At 40.1% G+C, this 15,471-nt stretch overlaps 2 protein-coding genes across 2 annotated transcripts in view; one reads left to right on the top strand and one right to left on the bottom strand.

Annotated features, from left to right (window-relative positions):
• The window catches only part of HSF4 (heat shock transcription factor 4), a 19,887-nt gene extending 19,708 nt beyond the window's left edge, over nucleotides 1–179 (top strand). The window contains exon 13 of the mRNA XM_005422733.1: nucleotides 12–179. Within this exon, the coding sequence (XP_005422790.1) occupies nucleotides 12–179 (168 nt within the window). The remainder of the gene's footprint in view (nucleotides 1–11) is intronic.
• Nucleotides 180–3,908: 3,729 nt separating this feature from the next.
• On the bottom strand, nucleotides 3,909–15,466 carry DNAAF1 (dynein axonemal assembly factor 1). The gene is given in 12 exon segments (XM_031058456.1): nucleotides 3,909–4,338; nucleotides 4,624–4,975; nucleotides 6,060–6,128; nucleotides 8,791–8,903; nucleotides 9,506–9,763; nucleotides 10,236–10,420; nucleotides 10,887–11,008; nucleotides 11,263–11,429; nucleotides 12,146–12,367; nucleotides 13,204–13,295; nucleotides 14,109–14,244; nucleotides 15,328–15,466. Coding segments are annotated over 12 exon segments (1,953 nt in total). The 3' UTR covers nucleotides 3,909–4,240.
• Nucleotides 15,467–15,471: the final 5 nt, after the last annotated feature.

Genomic DNA, 15,471 nt, shown 5'->3' with positions numbered 1-15,471 from the left:
GAGGTGCCCAGCAGTTCCTCCTCGACCGTCAGTCCATCTTTGGGAACGACCTCCTCAGCTTGCCTGAAAATTCTTCACTTTATGTTCCTTCTGAAAATATAGCTTCCTACATGTCCTCCGGGGGTGTCCAAGGGGATATCCCTCTAAACCTGAGTTCTTCCACGGACAACAGCCAGTGATTTAGCTCCCAAGAAACAAAACCTCCCTCCCAGCCATCCAAGCATCCACAGGTTTGAATGGGAAGAAACAAAACTGACTCAGAAACCTGCAAGAGAGTTTCTTTTTGTGCACTTTTTTTATTTTTTTTTTTAGTAGGTGGAAATGGTCAGTAGCTGTTGCATTACCCTCCCTGCACCTGAGTTTCAATGTTTTTTAAAACAAAATACTACTACTGGTGCTTGCTCTGAGGGGGAGTGAGAACTTGCCAGGATTTTTTTTTCCTTGAAAATGTGTTAGAAATTTCAAATCTTTTAATGAAATTTAAGTGAAGAGTAGCTTTAAAGTCCATCTGGGACTTCATAAAATAGTGATCCTGACTAGTGCCTGCAATGGCAAACTGTTGGATTTCACTGGGGCAGCACAGATTAGCTAAGATGCCTGACCCTTGTTGGTGCTGGTTATTGAATAGGAAAATAGTTCTACATGCCAGTCCAATGCTCTAAAAAGATTTTTTAACCATTTTCTGGGTTTTATGGGATGCATCTGTTCCTCCTAGGGTGAATAAGAAAAAGATCTCTTGGGGTGTGTAGAAACTTGTTTTCTGAGTAACCCCACCAAGAAGATGCCTCTGGCTCTTAGGGGAGCTACAGACCATCACAGGTCACTAATCTCCCATGCTGAGTTGAGAGCTTTTGTTGTTTGGGATTTGTTTTGCCCCAAATTTATTTTCTCTTACGTATAGGCAGGGCACTCCATACTTAAAAATAGAAAAGGGATAGACTTTTCTGCACACACAATTTTTCATGTGCAGAGAGGGCTGAGGGAGTGCACTCTGGGTTTTGGTGCTGGCTAAGTATTTCATGTCCAGTCCAATGGGTTTTTTCCCTTGGCTTTGACCTGTTGTATATCCCTTGAAGATGTGCCTGTTGGTTTATTGATGTGTAAGATCTGACTAAACAGTTTAATTTATTGGATCCCCTTTTTAGATGGACTCTCAGCTGCTCAGTGTAGGAGAGAGGCAGAATGGTTAGTCCACCATGTCCCACAAACTTTTCTTCTGTCCTTTGTGCATCTGAGACCAGCCTCAAAGGCTGAGCTAACCTTCCCCATCCATGTGGTTTCTGACAACTGAGTTCCTCAACAAAGCAGAGCTTTGTTTTTTATGCTGTAGTTCTAATCAGAATGTATTATTTATCTCAGTATCTTCTACCTGAGTTGCTTTTCCTTAGGAAGGTTACCCAAATGCAGTAGGACAGACCCAGGAAATTCAATTAACTCAGGCCTCTAAGGGCTTAGACAGGGAGGTTTAAGCTGTGCCAGTATCATCTGAAGCAATGCTTTGCCTGCCTTCATTGCCATGACAATTCTTGGTTATGAGCCACATTTCTGAGCATTGTGGTCAAGCAGCATCCACCCCAGAGTGTAGCAAACCACTCAGACGAGTGCAGGCTCAAAAGCTCCTCAATAGGATGAGTATTTTTAAAATGGACCTTCCTGTCACAGCCCTTTCCTCCATCCATTTATCACTATATGAACAAATGTGTTAGTTCAGAAACATTCACTTTTGAGCACATTTTTGCCCAGCTGATTGCTGTGCTGGGAGCTCTGTCACTGCCTTGGTGGTGTGGTCTGTGCAGGAGCAAGGTTGTGAGAGCTCCTGAATTAATCCCAGACACTGTTTTTGTGTTCAGGACTAAGGGAAAATTCCAGCAGCCCCAACTGGCCTGGTATTTAGATGATGTGCTTGAGTGTATCCTAGACAAGGTTTTTCTTTTTGACAGATTTGTGCTTAGAAATTTCACTTAGATCAGCCCATTTCCACCCTATTTTGCCCTTTCCAGCGATGGAAAGTTGTTAGTTGCACTCTGTTTACTTCTTTTCTCATAGGTAATTGAAAACTGCCTGGTGTCTCCTGACACTGACAGTGCATGTTCAAGATTTACACCCTTCTCTGAGCCTCCACAGTCCAGCCTGCTGTCCTGTTAACACTGAATGTATTGATGCAACAAGGCATTTAAGCACATGCTTGACTTCAAGCTCCTGAGTAGTTTTCCTGTGTTTCTCTGGAGCCTGTCACATGCTTGAGGCTGGGCACAGCTCGTGTCTGACTGGATTGTCTGGTTGGGGTTGAGAAATGAGCCCCTGGGGAGGGATGCCCGTGGGCACAGCCAGGTGCAGCCCTGGCTCTGTCTCAGGCTGTCCTACAGGGCAGGCTCCAGCCTGTGCTCGCAGGGAGCAGCCTCTCAGGAGGCTTCCAGGGCTTTTCTTTAGGCCTTTTGCTCTTCTATAAAAACATGAGATTGGAGCTTGATGGTGAGAGAGGAACCTCCAGGAAGAGCACTCAGGAGCCATCCCTGTGCAGAAGGAAGCTTGTGTTCCTCAGCTTTTTACATTGTTAATTTTACTTGAAGGTGATGTGCTGAGACTGCGTTTTTGCACTATGCTGTACATTTGTAAAGTTTTACAGAAGACACTAATTAAACATGTTTCCTTTTCTCATTTAGTCCTGCTTTGGCATTTCTCACTCCTTCTGTCTGTTCCTTACTCCCTTTCTCCTTCCCAAGTCCTCAGTGACAAGTGAAAATCACTTCTAAGCATTCAGATTCCCTTGTGAGGGCCCCCAGGTGGGTTGTGGTCACTGTGTGAACACAATCTAAAATGTCCCATCTAAAATGTGGCCAAGTAAACACAGCTTGGAATTTTTCAAACTGAATTCTTCAAACTAAAATGCCACTCAGGGTGGATATAGCTGGTAAAATCAGGATCACAGTAAAAGAATCTGCAGTTCTTGAAACTATTTGCTGCTTTTTTTCTCCTCATTTGCCCTATTTTTCTTGCCTTCAGTGATAACAGAGCTCAAACTTCACTCTTGGAATTATTTTTTTAAACCTTTTGTTTGCAAATATAATGTGGTCCTTTCTGCTTACTTGTTTTTAGTGTAGTAAGTGGATATCAGGACAGGCACTAAAACACAGCATGAAAAATGCAAATCCCAAAGTCCTAAAAATAGTCCTTATCCAGCTTTCTGTCAGAAAAGGAAGCAGGTACATTTTTAGGATGGAGCTCATACAGGTTGGTTGGCAGCATTTGCAGCTTTCTGAAGAGCAGATTCCTGCACCAATGCTTTCAGATACCCCTGTGCTCCACAGGCCCTTGGCTTACCCACACCCTGTCCTGGAGGCCAAGGCTTTTGCCAGCATATGTGATCGCGTGTAGGGGGGAAATGGATGAAATTTAAAGCAATTGTGTTGTCCTCTCTGAGGGCTTTCACAGTTTTGTGTTACTTTGAGGTCTGGTTCTCTTGCCACCAGATGGCACCTAAGCCCAGGTGATAGGAAATACATCTTCTCAACAAGCCCACAGTGATACTTTATTTCTTTAAATGTGCACACCTAGAAGAACTGTTAAATTTTATTTATTACAAATTATCACAGATGTATAGAAATACGAAAAAAGACATTCACCTAAACTTCTATATACTCAAAACACAGATCCTGAGACACATCTCAGTGAAAAACAATAAAAGGAGCAGATATAAGTGTATGTTTCATTACAGATGCCCTAAAAGGTAAAACCAGATTTTCTGTGCATGGATGCTATTTCTGTGTCTTTTTAGGCATAAACAATCATAAGAAATATTAGATCAGTAAAATATTCCATCAAGAAGCAATCTCATTTGCCATTAGAGTCCATCTGATATGATGCACACTGGTATGGACTTAAAATATAAAACACCAAGTGAAAATACATGTGGTTACAAATAGAATTTTTATTTAGTCAAATGACACACTGAATTACGCTTGAAACTACATCTGTAATGAAACTCTGACATATAAACATGTAACTAAGGCATTTCTAGAAGGATGCAAAGGCACAAATAACACAAGACTGGAATATAACCTCAAAACAGTAATTTTCAAAGTAGTGACCAGGCAGCTGCCCTGAGGAGCTGGAGCCAAGGGCCGGGAGTTTTGGTATGACAGTGTTACATCAGTTTTAACAAATGGTCCCATTGCCAGCCTCCATACTTTGGGAATATTTCCACACTGTGCTCCAGATTTGGTCTGGTTTTTCCAAGTGATTAATCCAATCCACTCTCATCATCCTTGTCACCTTGTGCTTTATGAGAACATCCTTCCCCCTCAGCCAGGCCCTGTGCTTCTCTATCACTGCCATTCTCTGTTAAAAGCACAAAAGCAAGGGGCAAATTAAACTCACTTATGGTCTTTTATACTGAAAAAAGAAATATAGAGCCCGATTTTTAAAACCATTTAAATGAAAATCAGTAAGAAATTCTCTGTAAAAGAAGAAAACATTTTAATTCCTAATTTATTAGGATTCCCACATAAATAAAAGGGAGAGGTGATTGTAACTAACAGCCTTCCACAGGAACTGAACAGATCCTTAGTGTGTCTGTGCCAAAACCTGTTTTCTCTGTGATTAATAATGTCCCTGTAATCTTACCATCCCCTTCCCATGAGCTGGGGTCATCTGGTTGGTGACAGACTGGTGACAGCAGCAGATGATCCTTGGGCTCAGTGATTACCTCTTCTATCAAGGGTTTCAAAGGGGCTACCTCTTTATCTTTGATCTCCATGTATCCTTCTGAATTCTCAGGCTCTGTAAATAAGCTTTTGAGAAGGGGTCTTAAGTGCTCCTTTTCATGCTCTTTATGGTTCTGACATACATTTGAAAAAATTGCTGTTGGAACTTCTTCTACTGAATTCTCAGTCATGCTTGTATTGTTTTCCTCTAATGCAGAATTGCTGTCATTTGTCACTTCAGAAATGATTTCAATCTTTGGGTGATAGTCCTGCTGTAAAGGTAGAAATGTAATTGAAAGATCATTCTTATATATAAAAGCCAAAGGAAGGGTAAATATCTCTTGCATCCGTGTAACAGTTATCAGCTTTAATGTGCTGTTCTCTTAAAATATATGGAATATGTGCTTAATATATAAGCTCTGCTGCTTTGTGAATGAATCTTAGATTGGCAATTTCTCAGGCATCACCAATGAACTGACCATAAACTAATTAACAGTTCATAAAAAGAGCAGTGTGTGGGCTCTGTTCTAATATTTTACTCCAGAGGAACCTGACCAAAATCTTCGTTTGCTTCACTGTAGAACTGAGCAGCCTCTGGAGCAGGACAGCTGCCAACACATCCTCCTTCCCTAATCCTCTTACCTTGCCTTCTTTTAATTGGAGGCTTTGTTAGCCAAAACATTTTGCAACCCTGTTATGAGTCTGTGATCAAAGGAGCAAATCAATTCCATGTCTTATGATGGCTGTAGGAACAGTTGGCATTATCTTGGAAGGACTTGTAAGAGCATGTCCTGTACCAGCCTCTGTCTCTAGCAAGGTCAGTATGATTCTGTGATCAGCATGAAAATCAAAACTGTGCTTTTAAACTTTGTTGTCCTCTTTTTTCTGTTCTTTTTAGGCTTGTGCCTAAAAGATTAGTTTGAGCAAAGCAAAACTCTAAGGTGGACAAGGACTGGCCTGCAGTAGAGAGGAGGAGTTTCAATTTCTCTGTGATTTCAGTTGAAAAGTCAGATTTTATTCAGCAGCAGGCAATTTGCACCATATTATTAGTGGTACAGTATAATCTCTAGTATAACGCTACATCCTATTAAGAAATTAAACTTGTGTAACTGTTGCATTACTGATCATAAGTTTTTATTCTATTTTTGCTAGACAAGAATATAAAAAAGTCAGATTTAAACAAAGGAAGGTTTACATGTAGATATGAACTGCTGAAACCTTCTATTTTAATTTGTAAATTCATAAGTGATTGCATCTCCCAAACCAGCATTTCACAACTTGGATTATCCTTGTTTTGCAAAACCTTTGTAAATGTGATTAGGGAAGTTTCATTACTGGAATTAATGAAAATGTTACCTTTTGAACAAAGATTTCATCTTCTGGGGGAAACTCACTTACAACAACATCTTCCAAATCAGGCAGTTCCTGAAAACAATCACAGATCAATAATCAGTGGAAAGAGCTACTGTAACCCATGGCAAATGACATCTCTGGCTCATTGCACAACTCCTCCAAAGCAGTGCTCATCAGGGTGTGAGGCCACAGCCAGCAGGACCCCCCTGCCATCCCCTCACAGGCACAGTTTCTGTTAAGCACCTGTGGGAAAGGGAAAATTCATCTCTCTCCAGAAACAGCAAATGGGAAAGCAGTAGCCCTAATGTCAGACTGAATGCTGTTTTCTACTATGCTGTGTGATTATGAAAGAAAACAGGATAAAGAGTGAGGCATTACCAGGATTTTAAAAGCAAACATGGTTTATTCTCTTAGCTGTTTCCTGTCTATTCAATAGACTTAATCCCAATTGCAACCCATCTCTATGGGTAAGGGCCAAATCCAGACCTGCAGTCTTCCTGAAACTACATATCAAGTAAACTCTGTTAACCTAAATACACCTAATAAACCAATGTTTTACTGTGAATGCCTCATAATTAAGACACAGAACTGCAAACTTGCTGAGAACTGTTCTTCCTCAGACAGGTCCAATAATTTCAGCTTTCCACTAGAAAATATTATCTCAGATAACTGTCATTTGCTGACATGAAAGGAAACACAGAAGGTGGGAATGCAAAATCACAGGTAGAAACTAATACCTTTTTTGCCATTTTTTAAACTAGGTCAATACTGGGATAAACATTTCGTTTTGCTTTTAGATATTTTTAGCACTTCATGACTTTGTAGCAGGCTGCTTAGCATGGTAGCATCAGGAACATCTGTACTGTCTTGTGTGGTGAAGATTATTACACAATTAAAATCAAGAAAGGAAATTTCTCCTTCCTGATATGGTTGCAGCTAGTGCAGCATGTCCTGAAGTCACAGAGTTTTATAAAAATTGCATTAAAAATGTACATGTTAAGATCTCTGACTACTGTGGCGTTTGATGTCAATAGGGAGAAGAAATAGCTCTTAGTCTTGTTTCAGTCATCAGGTGCATTTGCAGATCAACTACGAGTTAAACCAGTCTAGATATGTGGGAATGTGATTCCCACACTGCCAAGGCTTGTGCAGCAACAGGAGCTTGTTTCTGCTTGACATAGGGATGTCATAACCACCCACTGCACACCCTCCTCCACTCTCCTCCTTAATATTCCCACTGACACCATCTAGAGACTCAGGATATGAACAAGGACAGTGGTGCTGCTCCAGAGCCTCTCACCTTGGCATCTTCCCAGCCATTCCCTGCAATGTCAGCACTGAGGTTCTTCGGAGTATCTGCACTAGGGTGAGTACTGGAGGCTCTTGGGAGAGGCTCTTTCTATTACTAAATGTTGGACAACAAGTAGCACAGAACACTGAAATGTGTATTAGTGTGTGATTTGGGCTTGGTTTTCCTTCTGTAGAATTAAAACAGTCCCACTTTTTACATCTCTAAAACCCCACAGATGTGTGCTTAAGAGTTACTTTTATAGTGCCTTGAAGTTTGTGCACAGGATCTTCCTATGGTGCCACAGAGCATCAAGGGAAAAACAAACACTGAATCAAGGAGATCTTCACATTGTGGGCACCTACAGTGTCACTACATATTTACTTCAGACACTGTAGGATCTTTTAATAATAATATTGTGCATACTTTAATTGCTGCCCCTTCTCTCCACTGCCTGTTTTAAACCTATGATTAAAACCAGCTAAACAGAAGGAGGCAGCAGCACACCCTCTAGTGAAGCAGTGGGCAGAGCCCTACAATAACATGGAATTTTTGCCTGGGAAATTAAGAGTATGGCAGAGATATGAGGCTTTTCTGCCAGCAGTTAACAATGGCAGTACAGGGTATCACAGAGTGTATTAAGTGCTCTGGGAAGTCAGAAGCTCAGCTTTTATTGCTGATTATATCACAGTCTGACACTGTCAGTTTATCAGCAGTGTCCTAATTAAGACATGTTGAACAATTCTCCTTTGAAGTGAGGTTGTATTTTTCAGTGGTATCTACGTCCTCCTCATGGTTAAATGTGGTAAACATATTTAAGTGTTGCATCAGATAGACATTTTAGATAACAGAAGACCATAGTACAAATGTAAATCACTTATTATATATCTGAATAATGTACATTCTGATCTTCCTGGAAACAGACATCAGAGTTCTATTTTGAGAATTAATTTATAGTATCTAATACTGCTGGGCAACATTTATAATGATGGGGCTGCTATTTCTTCCCTCTGGTTCTTCTGAAATAGTTCACATTTTCAACTGCATATTTCATTTGAGTTTTGATTTAGATGACAATGTGTCTACTGGATTCTTTTCACTGTAATTTCTGTTTTTAAATGAGAGCCCTCATTAGTTTCTCTAGAGAAATCACAAAGAGAGAAGGTCAGCTTTAGGTGATTTACAGGACAAAAGGATTTCTAGGATAAACAATTTAAGGACAAAATAAACTTTGGAAGCATTCTTCATAAATGCTCCACTGGAGAGAATAACCCTGCAGCTCTACTTTTTGGGTTATTCTTTCTTTCTTCCTTTTTATTTTTCCTAACAGTAGACCTTTCTTAAAAACCTGCCCATACAGTTTTATTAGCTAGAAAATTACAAGAATTAACTTGGAGAAGACAATACACACATGTGAACTTCTCCAAGTCTGAATCCAATACATACATCAAGAGAAAGTGCTGCCAGTGTCTCCAGTTTGAACTGTTCAATTTCAGCATATTCCTCCTCCCTCTCAGGAAGCTCAGCCTGGTCAGTAGCTGCCTCCTGTCCTGGTAGATCTGCAGAATAATCAATAGTCAGTTGCAGAGAACTAACTGAATAAAAAATGTCTACATTGCAAGCACTGCAGAACCAGACTGCTGGGGACTGACTACCACTGCAGAATTCACAGCTCAACCCAAAGCTTGGTTTTTCTCTTATATTCTGGGTCTCTCTTCTTTGTATAAATTAATATTTGCATTTTGCAGTAATGTGTTCCACAAATCTATAAAAGCATTTCTCCATGTGTGAAGGTACAAAACCACCTCTAGAGTAAATACCAGCTTCTGTTGGCAGAGACTGCCCAGTTTACATGGGAGAAAGGGAAGTCTGTAAACTCTCCTGGCCTTTCACTAAATCTGGCATGTTTGAGAAGTGGAGTTCCACCTTAAAGTTGCAGAAGTTGCAGGTTAAGCCTTCAGAAATTTACTATTTATTGTATTTAAAGAATATTTTACCCAGTATTGCTTGATTTCACCTAGTCACTGTGGAAATCTAATGGAATGTTTTTATGTATGAGTTAGTTGGCTTGAGCCACAGCAGAGGCAGTGCTCCACTAAGAGAGGTTGGGTCATCACCTCTGCATGCTCAGTTTCCTTTGGCTCTTCACTGTGTACATTACCATCTGCCTCCTGGCTGAAATTTGCACATTTGTAGGAGTCTGGTTCCTGTGCATCCTCTTGACCTTCATCAGGCAAATTTCCAGATGTGAAATCTCTGCTATCTTCTCTATTTGGTAGAATTGTTTTCACTTCATCACAAGCATCAAAACCCTCATTTTTAAATTTCTCAGTCTTTTCTTGAGCTTCTTCTTCTGATCTATTTGAAGTTTCCGATGTATTAGAACTTCCATCACCATCTTTTGAATTTGCAGGTTCTCCTACAGAAGAAATAATTTCATAAAAATTGCTGAGCTAATCTACCACTGCTCATTTTAAATTTCCAAACACTACTGCAATGGGCTACAGTATGCATCAAAAGCTCCTACTTTGAGCAGCTATCCATGGATGAGTAGTCCTCCCAAGACTGCAGCAATGCTGTTTTCCCATTTCAACTCCCCAGCAAATAGAAGTTCCCCACAAAAAAAATCACCTAGAGAAAATGCTTAAATAATAAATGTTTGGTATTTCTAATTCTTTGAAAAGGCTCACAAGTGACTACATATTGAAATACATCCTTGAGGATTTTGATGGATCAGCAACAAGTGCTGGTTACCCTCTCCTTTGTGCAATCCACTTACTTGAAAAAAAAAAATTAGCTGGTAGTCAATCCAAAGATGTACCAGATAAAGACTCCTCTGCACATTCAAACTGAAGTGGTCACAGACATCCTCCAAAACAGTAAGCACAAACCTTCTTGGGTATCTGTTGCAACTCCTTCCATGCACTTTTGTTTCCTCTTTTCCTGTGCTCTTTGCCTAATTGCTGCTAACGCATCAATGCTATCTTGGATTTTTTTTCTCTCTCTGGTTTCCCATTTTTCCCTTTCTGCTTTCTCAGCTTCAAGCCCTCCAACAGCCCAGGCTTCTGCACAGGCTCTAATGAAAACACAAAAGCTCACTGTAATACAGCTATAAAAGCCCATTTTTGCAATGAGAGAGAAGTTTAAAAGAGTTTGCAACAGCACAAAATAGCTGCAAGAGAAAAAAGCAGATAGCAGTGACAATCCCTTATGCAACAGGGATGTACATTTATCTCACAAAAGAAACAGAGATATCCAAATGCTGATTGCTGATTACATCAACAGATTGGTCTGATCTTGGCTCAGCTGTTCCAGACACCTGCTCAGGTTCTGTTGAAATCAGGAGAAAAAATACACTGCTTTTTTCTAGGTATGTTAGATGTAGAACTCTGTAGTACAATACTCTTCTCCTCAAAGTCATCCACTTTTAATAAATTATACTGGTCAATCTTCCTTCCATGACAGTATTGACCAAAAATGGATGAGTGATTGTTAGCACTTGATTCTTATAGCTGTGGAAAGAAGATGGCTGTGTTTCTTACCTGTCCTTTGGGAAAACTGGTCTGTCATCCAGATATGTCAGCTGTTTCAGTCGAACAGTGAGTGTTTTTCTATAGTCAGCAATTTTCTTTATCACCTCATTTCCCATCAAATTCAGCACATGCTAGAGAAACAAGGGAAACAATTTTTAAGCTTGAGTAGCAAAAACCCCAGCCTGGATATGCACTTCCTCTGTCATTTCCAAAGCAAGAAATGAATAAAACATCCAAGGTGTTACAGGTGATCTACCAGAAACAAACCAATGTTTAATAATGTTTCTTTTAGACTGATACCTACTGTGCACTGAACTACCCAACAAAGCCACTTGATGGGGTTCACCTGCACACAAACACAAACCCTCAGCTATTTTTGGCTTACCAGATTGGGCATGGTCTCCAGAATAGCTACAATACTTGGATCACTCAGTTTGTTGTGGGAAAGATCAAGAACAGAAATACTAGGTCATTCCTGCAAGTGCTGGATGTCTTCCACTGTCTGTAACTTATTGTGAGCGATCTGCAGAGTCTGCAAGACTTTCAGACAAGCTGCCAGACAAGAACAGTACAATGCAAGGAAAGGTAAGAGTTATCACTTCACCAAGGGTTTTATGAGCAAGTAAAAAACTGCATTGTCAAATTAATAGTTTATATTGAATTTGGAGCTTTTTTCTACATTTGTTATTCTGCTATATATACTTTTTGACAAGGCCTCCAAAGCTGCTTTCTTCACCCCAGGGAAAAATAGGTGCTTGGTTTTAGGATGGTAGTTTTTTAAAATTCACATTTCAAACTAAACAATTATACAAAAGCAAGAGCTTGTGTTTCAAAATTCTCAAATGTATGCAAGTAGTATTGTACAGAAATACAATAGCTGAAGACAGAATCAATCTTCTAGCAGATATAAAAGATTTGGTAATTGTGTCTGCAACTGCCAAAGCCCTTCTTAACTGAATGGTGAAAACTGGATTGTCAGCCTGTCTGCAACATAGATAAGTACTGAGATGGTATTAAGAAGTGAGGAAAAACTACTTAATTATCCTCAGTATCCACGTGAAAGTAGTTTTTCTGTAGTAGTATTTTCTGTTTCTCAACATAGGTTTCATTCCTCCACAGAAGCCCCGTGGGCTTTCTATGGATATTGCGCAAAATTCTAACACAAATTAGAAATCCTTCGAAACTAGTGCCACTAACAAAAGCTTAGTCAGAGCTTAGGAAATATGGGCTTGCCAGAGGCTAAAACCTGTTGCAGCAGCAGTTCTTACAGAGATTCTCAATGGTCCTGATGTAGTTGTTACTGATATTGAGGGAATCCAGCTTTTGTAGGGGTTCAAGGTTTTCAATTTTCTCAATTAAATTGAGTTGCAGGTAGAGGGAACGCAACTCTGTCTGAGCCTCCAAATTCTCAATTTTTCTTAAGCCATTGCATTGCAGCCACAAACATTTCAGTCCTGTATATTCTTCAAGATTCTCCAGTCGGTCAAATCCTGCAGAACAAAAAAAAATGTTTTAAAATGAAATGGCATTGGCTGAAAATTACTCTTTGGATGAGAAAATTCCATTAAACCAGAGCTGCTGAAACAGCCTGAGAGAACACTGGTACTAAAGTCACTGCAGTATTTCCACTGAATTCCTGGAACTGTTTGTGGCCCATAAAGTGCAAAACCAAGTTGGTACCTATTCTGGTCTGTATCTCAGCAGCCCTTTAGATGCTAAATAACACATAGCAAAACTAAGGCTGAATGTAGAAAGTAACATATCCAATTTATATGGAAGAATTCTTATGCTAACTTGGGCCAGGTAACTGCATCCTGCAAAAACCTGCTCAGAGATCACCAGAGGATGAGTAATGTTCATTCTAACAATTCTTTTTCTTTCAGTAGTGTTTCAAACATGCAGCAGGTATTTACTGTTTATTTTCCTCTTGACCATTTTTACTTGGCAGTAAAAAAGTTCCAAAAGCTGGAAAAAGCTTTTTATACAAACAATTTAAGGAAAAATATGTATATTTTCCTCTGAGTGCAACCCAGGCCAGTATTTTAATTTACATTTCTCAGAGGCTCCTGTTTCAGTAAAAGAAATCAAAAATATGTCCCTTGATTCCCACTGATCCTTTGGATGGCTCCACAAAGCAAGTTAGATGTACAGTTTACTTTTCTACCTTCATATTGACTCATTTTGTTTCCCAAATCCAGTGTTACATAAAATTGTGTTCTAATTTAGAAGAATTACTAGATACCTTAATTCAGTGAGCCATGAAGTAGATTCTCTGCTAAAATGCTACTTGGAATGAACAAGCTAGGCAGCCATGTCCACATCTTACCTTTATAATGCAAGTACAGTGTATCATTTAAGTATGGGGTCCAGTATAATTTCTGCTGTTTACAGATGTCTAGCAGAATCTTTTTTGTCATCCTAAAATAGTACAGGAAGCAGAAGCAAAATAAAAAATGTATTTCAGTGCACATTCTGAGGTCCTTGGTTTCCTTACAGATTTCATTGCAACACAATTAACAATTCTTTCATGCAAGACAAATAGCTACAGCTTTCAAAATTATATAAAAAAAAGTGCTGTTTTTTTTTTTTTAGTGTGGCTTTTCATTTCTACCTTTGAAGTGGGTTACCAGGCCCTTCTGCTAAAAACAAAGAGGGTTTATAGGAAAATGGGCAGGGAATTAGAGAGTTCATCTTCTTGGAAAAGGACACCATCATTTTATGTTAGTTTTTGGTTCCAGTGTTAGCTTCCTCTCCAGTTTTTTCCCCTGTTCCTTGCTGCTTTGGTACAGGACCTTTGGTGGCAGAGCCAAAATGCAGTGTTTTTCTCAGACTAGAAAAATCAATGGTAATCAACCCAACATTTTATTGAAATGCTGACTCCAAAATAGCACTCAGGACAGCTGTTGGTTGGCTGGGAATGCCACTAGGAATTAACAGAATGCTTTGTCTGAACTGAGGCAGAGAAATAGTTAAATCTACTGGCACATTCTTCCACAGGAGTTTGCACAATTTTCTACAGATCCATTAAATGACTTCATCATGTGGTCAGAATCTAGTTTGCTACAGTGGCCATAAACCCCAAACATCTGTCCAGATGCTGGAAATATCCCTAATACCTGATTTATTCATTATTCTCAAGTTCATCTTCAAAACTGTTCTCCAGAACTGAGATGAACACACAGAATAGCAAAACTCCTGATGATGCCAACACATCCACAAACGATGTATTACCTTACAGAGCCTCTCTTTTCTACTGTCTTTTGACTGGATGAGCTGGATCCAGACTTCTGATCAATATCTGATTTTTGTTCATTCTCTTGATCTGCTCTGGACGTACAGTTGACTTCTTTCTCTTGAGTTTTATCAGCTTTTAAAATAAGAAAATGAATTGCAATTTAACAGCAAGGGTGGGGAAAATTTGTCATGTTGCCAATTACTTCAGAGAAATATTGAAGAGCATTTGCATATGGGTTTCAAGAAAAGAGTGTTTTAACCAAGATTTCTGCTGAGATTTTTAATGAAACTTAACTTTCTTACACAGCATCATAAAATAAATAGTAGCAATTGAAATCTGCATTTTTTTAAAAATCAGAAAGCTGGATAGTACCCATTATTCTTAATATTCTTATAATGTACAGTCACAAGAAAGTACTGACACCAATGTTCTGATGGTGTTAGACTTATATATTACATTTAATTAACACCAATTTGAGTTTACTGTAAAGAGACTTCAGCAATGGTATCAGTCATCCCAAGCACTGTTAGTCCAGCTATTCTACAAATTTACCCTTTTGCACTCCTTGGTAGGTGTTTTTACACTGCCTGTGATTAATTCCAATTTCAGTATTTGTCTCTTCAGATACTTGCCCTGAACCTTCTACTTGCTCTTATAGAAAGTGCAAACAAGATGATTGTAGCAGTTTACTTAAATATGACTGTAATTAAAACATAATACTCGGACATATTTAGTAACACAAGAGGCAATGGGCTGAAATCCATATGTTCAGGAAGTTCCACCTGAACATAGGGAAGAACTTTACTGTGCAGGTGACCATGCACTGGAACTGTTTGCCCAGAGAGGGTGCAGAGCGTCCCTCACTGGAGATGTTCCAGAGCCATCCGGACACTACCCCGTGCCCTGGGACGGGAGCTCGCACCAGTGACCCGCTGTAGTCCCTGACCCATCCTGCGCCTGGTCATTTAGAGGTCAGGTTGGCCGTGTGATTGCAACAGTGGAAGAAATACTTCTCTGGCAACTGGAAAGTACAGAAATGTCGGGAAAGGAAAAAAGACCATAGGAAAGACAGCAACTGAGTGAGTGTGCCGCAGTTATGTCAGGATTTCCAGTGACTTGGCTGGCAGGAAGCACACACTCGCATTTGCATCCAGATGAGAATGAACAGCCGCGATGTGCAGGCTCTGTGCGCTGAGGAGAGCCGGAGGGGCTCACCTGTGCTCACAGCGCTGCCCTCACGCTCCGTGTGGGCACCTCCGTTCCCGGGCTCGCCCAACGGCGCCTCCGACGCCTCAGGCGCCGGGACCTCCTCTCTGCGGCCGCTGTCCGGGTCTCCAGAGGGCGCCGCCTGCATTCTAA

The sequence above is a fragment of the Geospiza fortis genome, unplaced genomic scaffold (assembly GCF_000277835.1).
Source record: "Geospiza fortis unplaced genomic scaffold, GeoFor_1.0 scaffold97, whole genome shotgun sequence".
Classification (NCBI taxonomy): Eukaryota; Metazoa; Chordata; class Aves; order Passeriformes; family Thraupidae; genus Geospiza; species Geospiza fortis.
The sequence above is the reverse complement of the archived record's forward strand: the minus strand, read 5'-3'. Positions and strand labels throughout refer to the sequence as shown.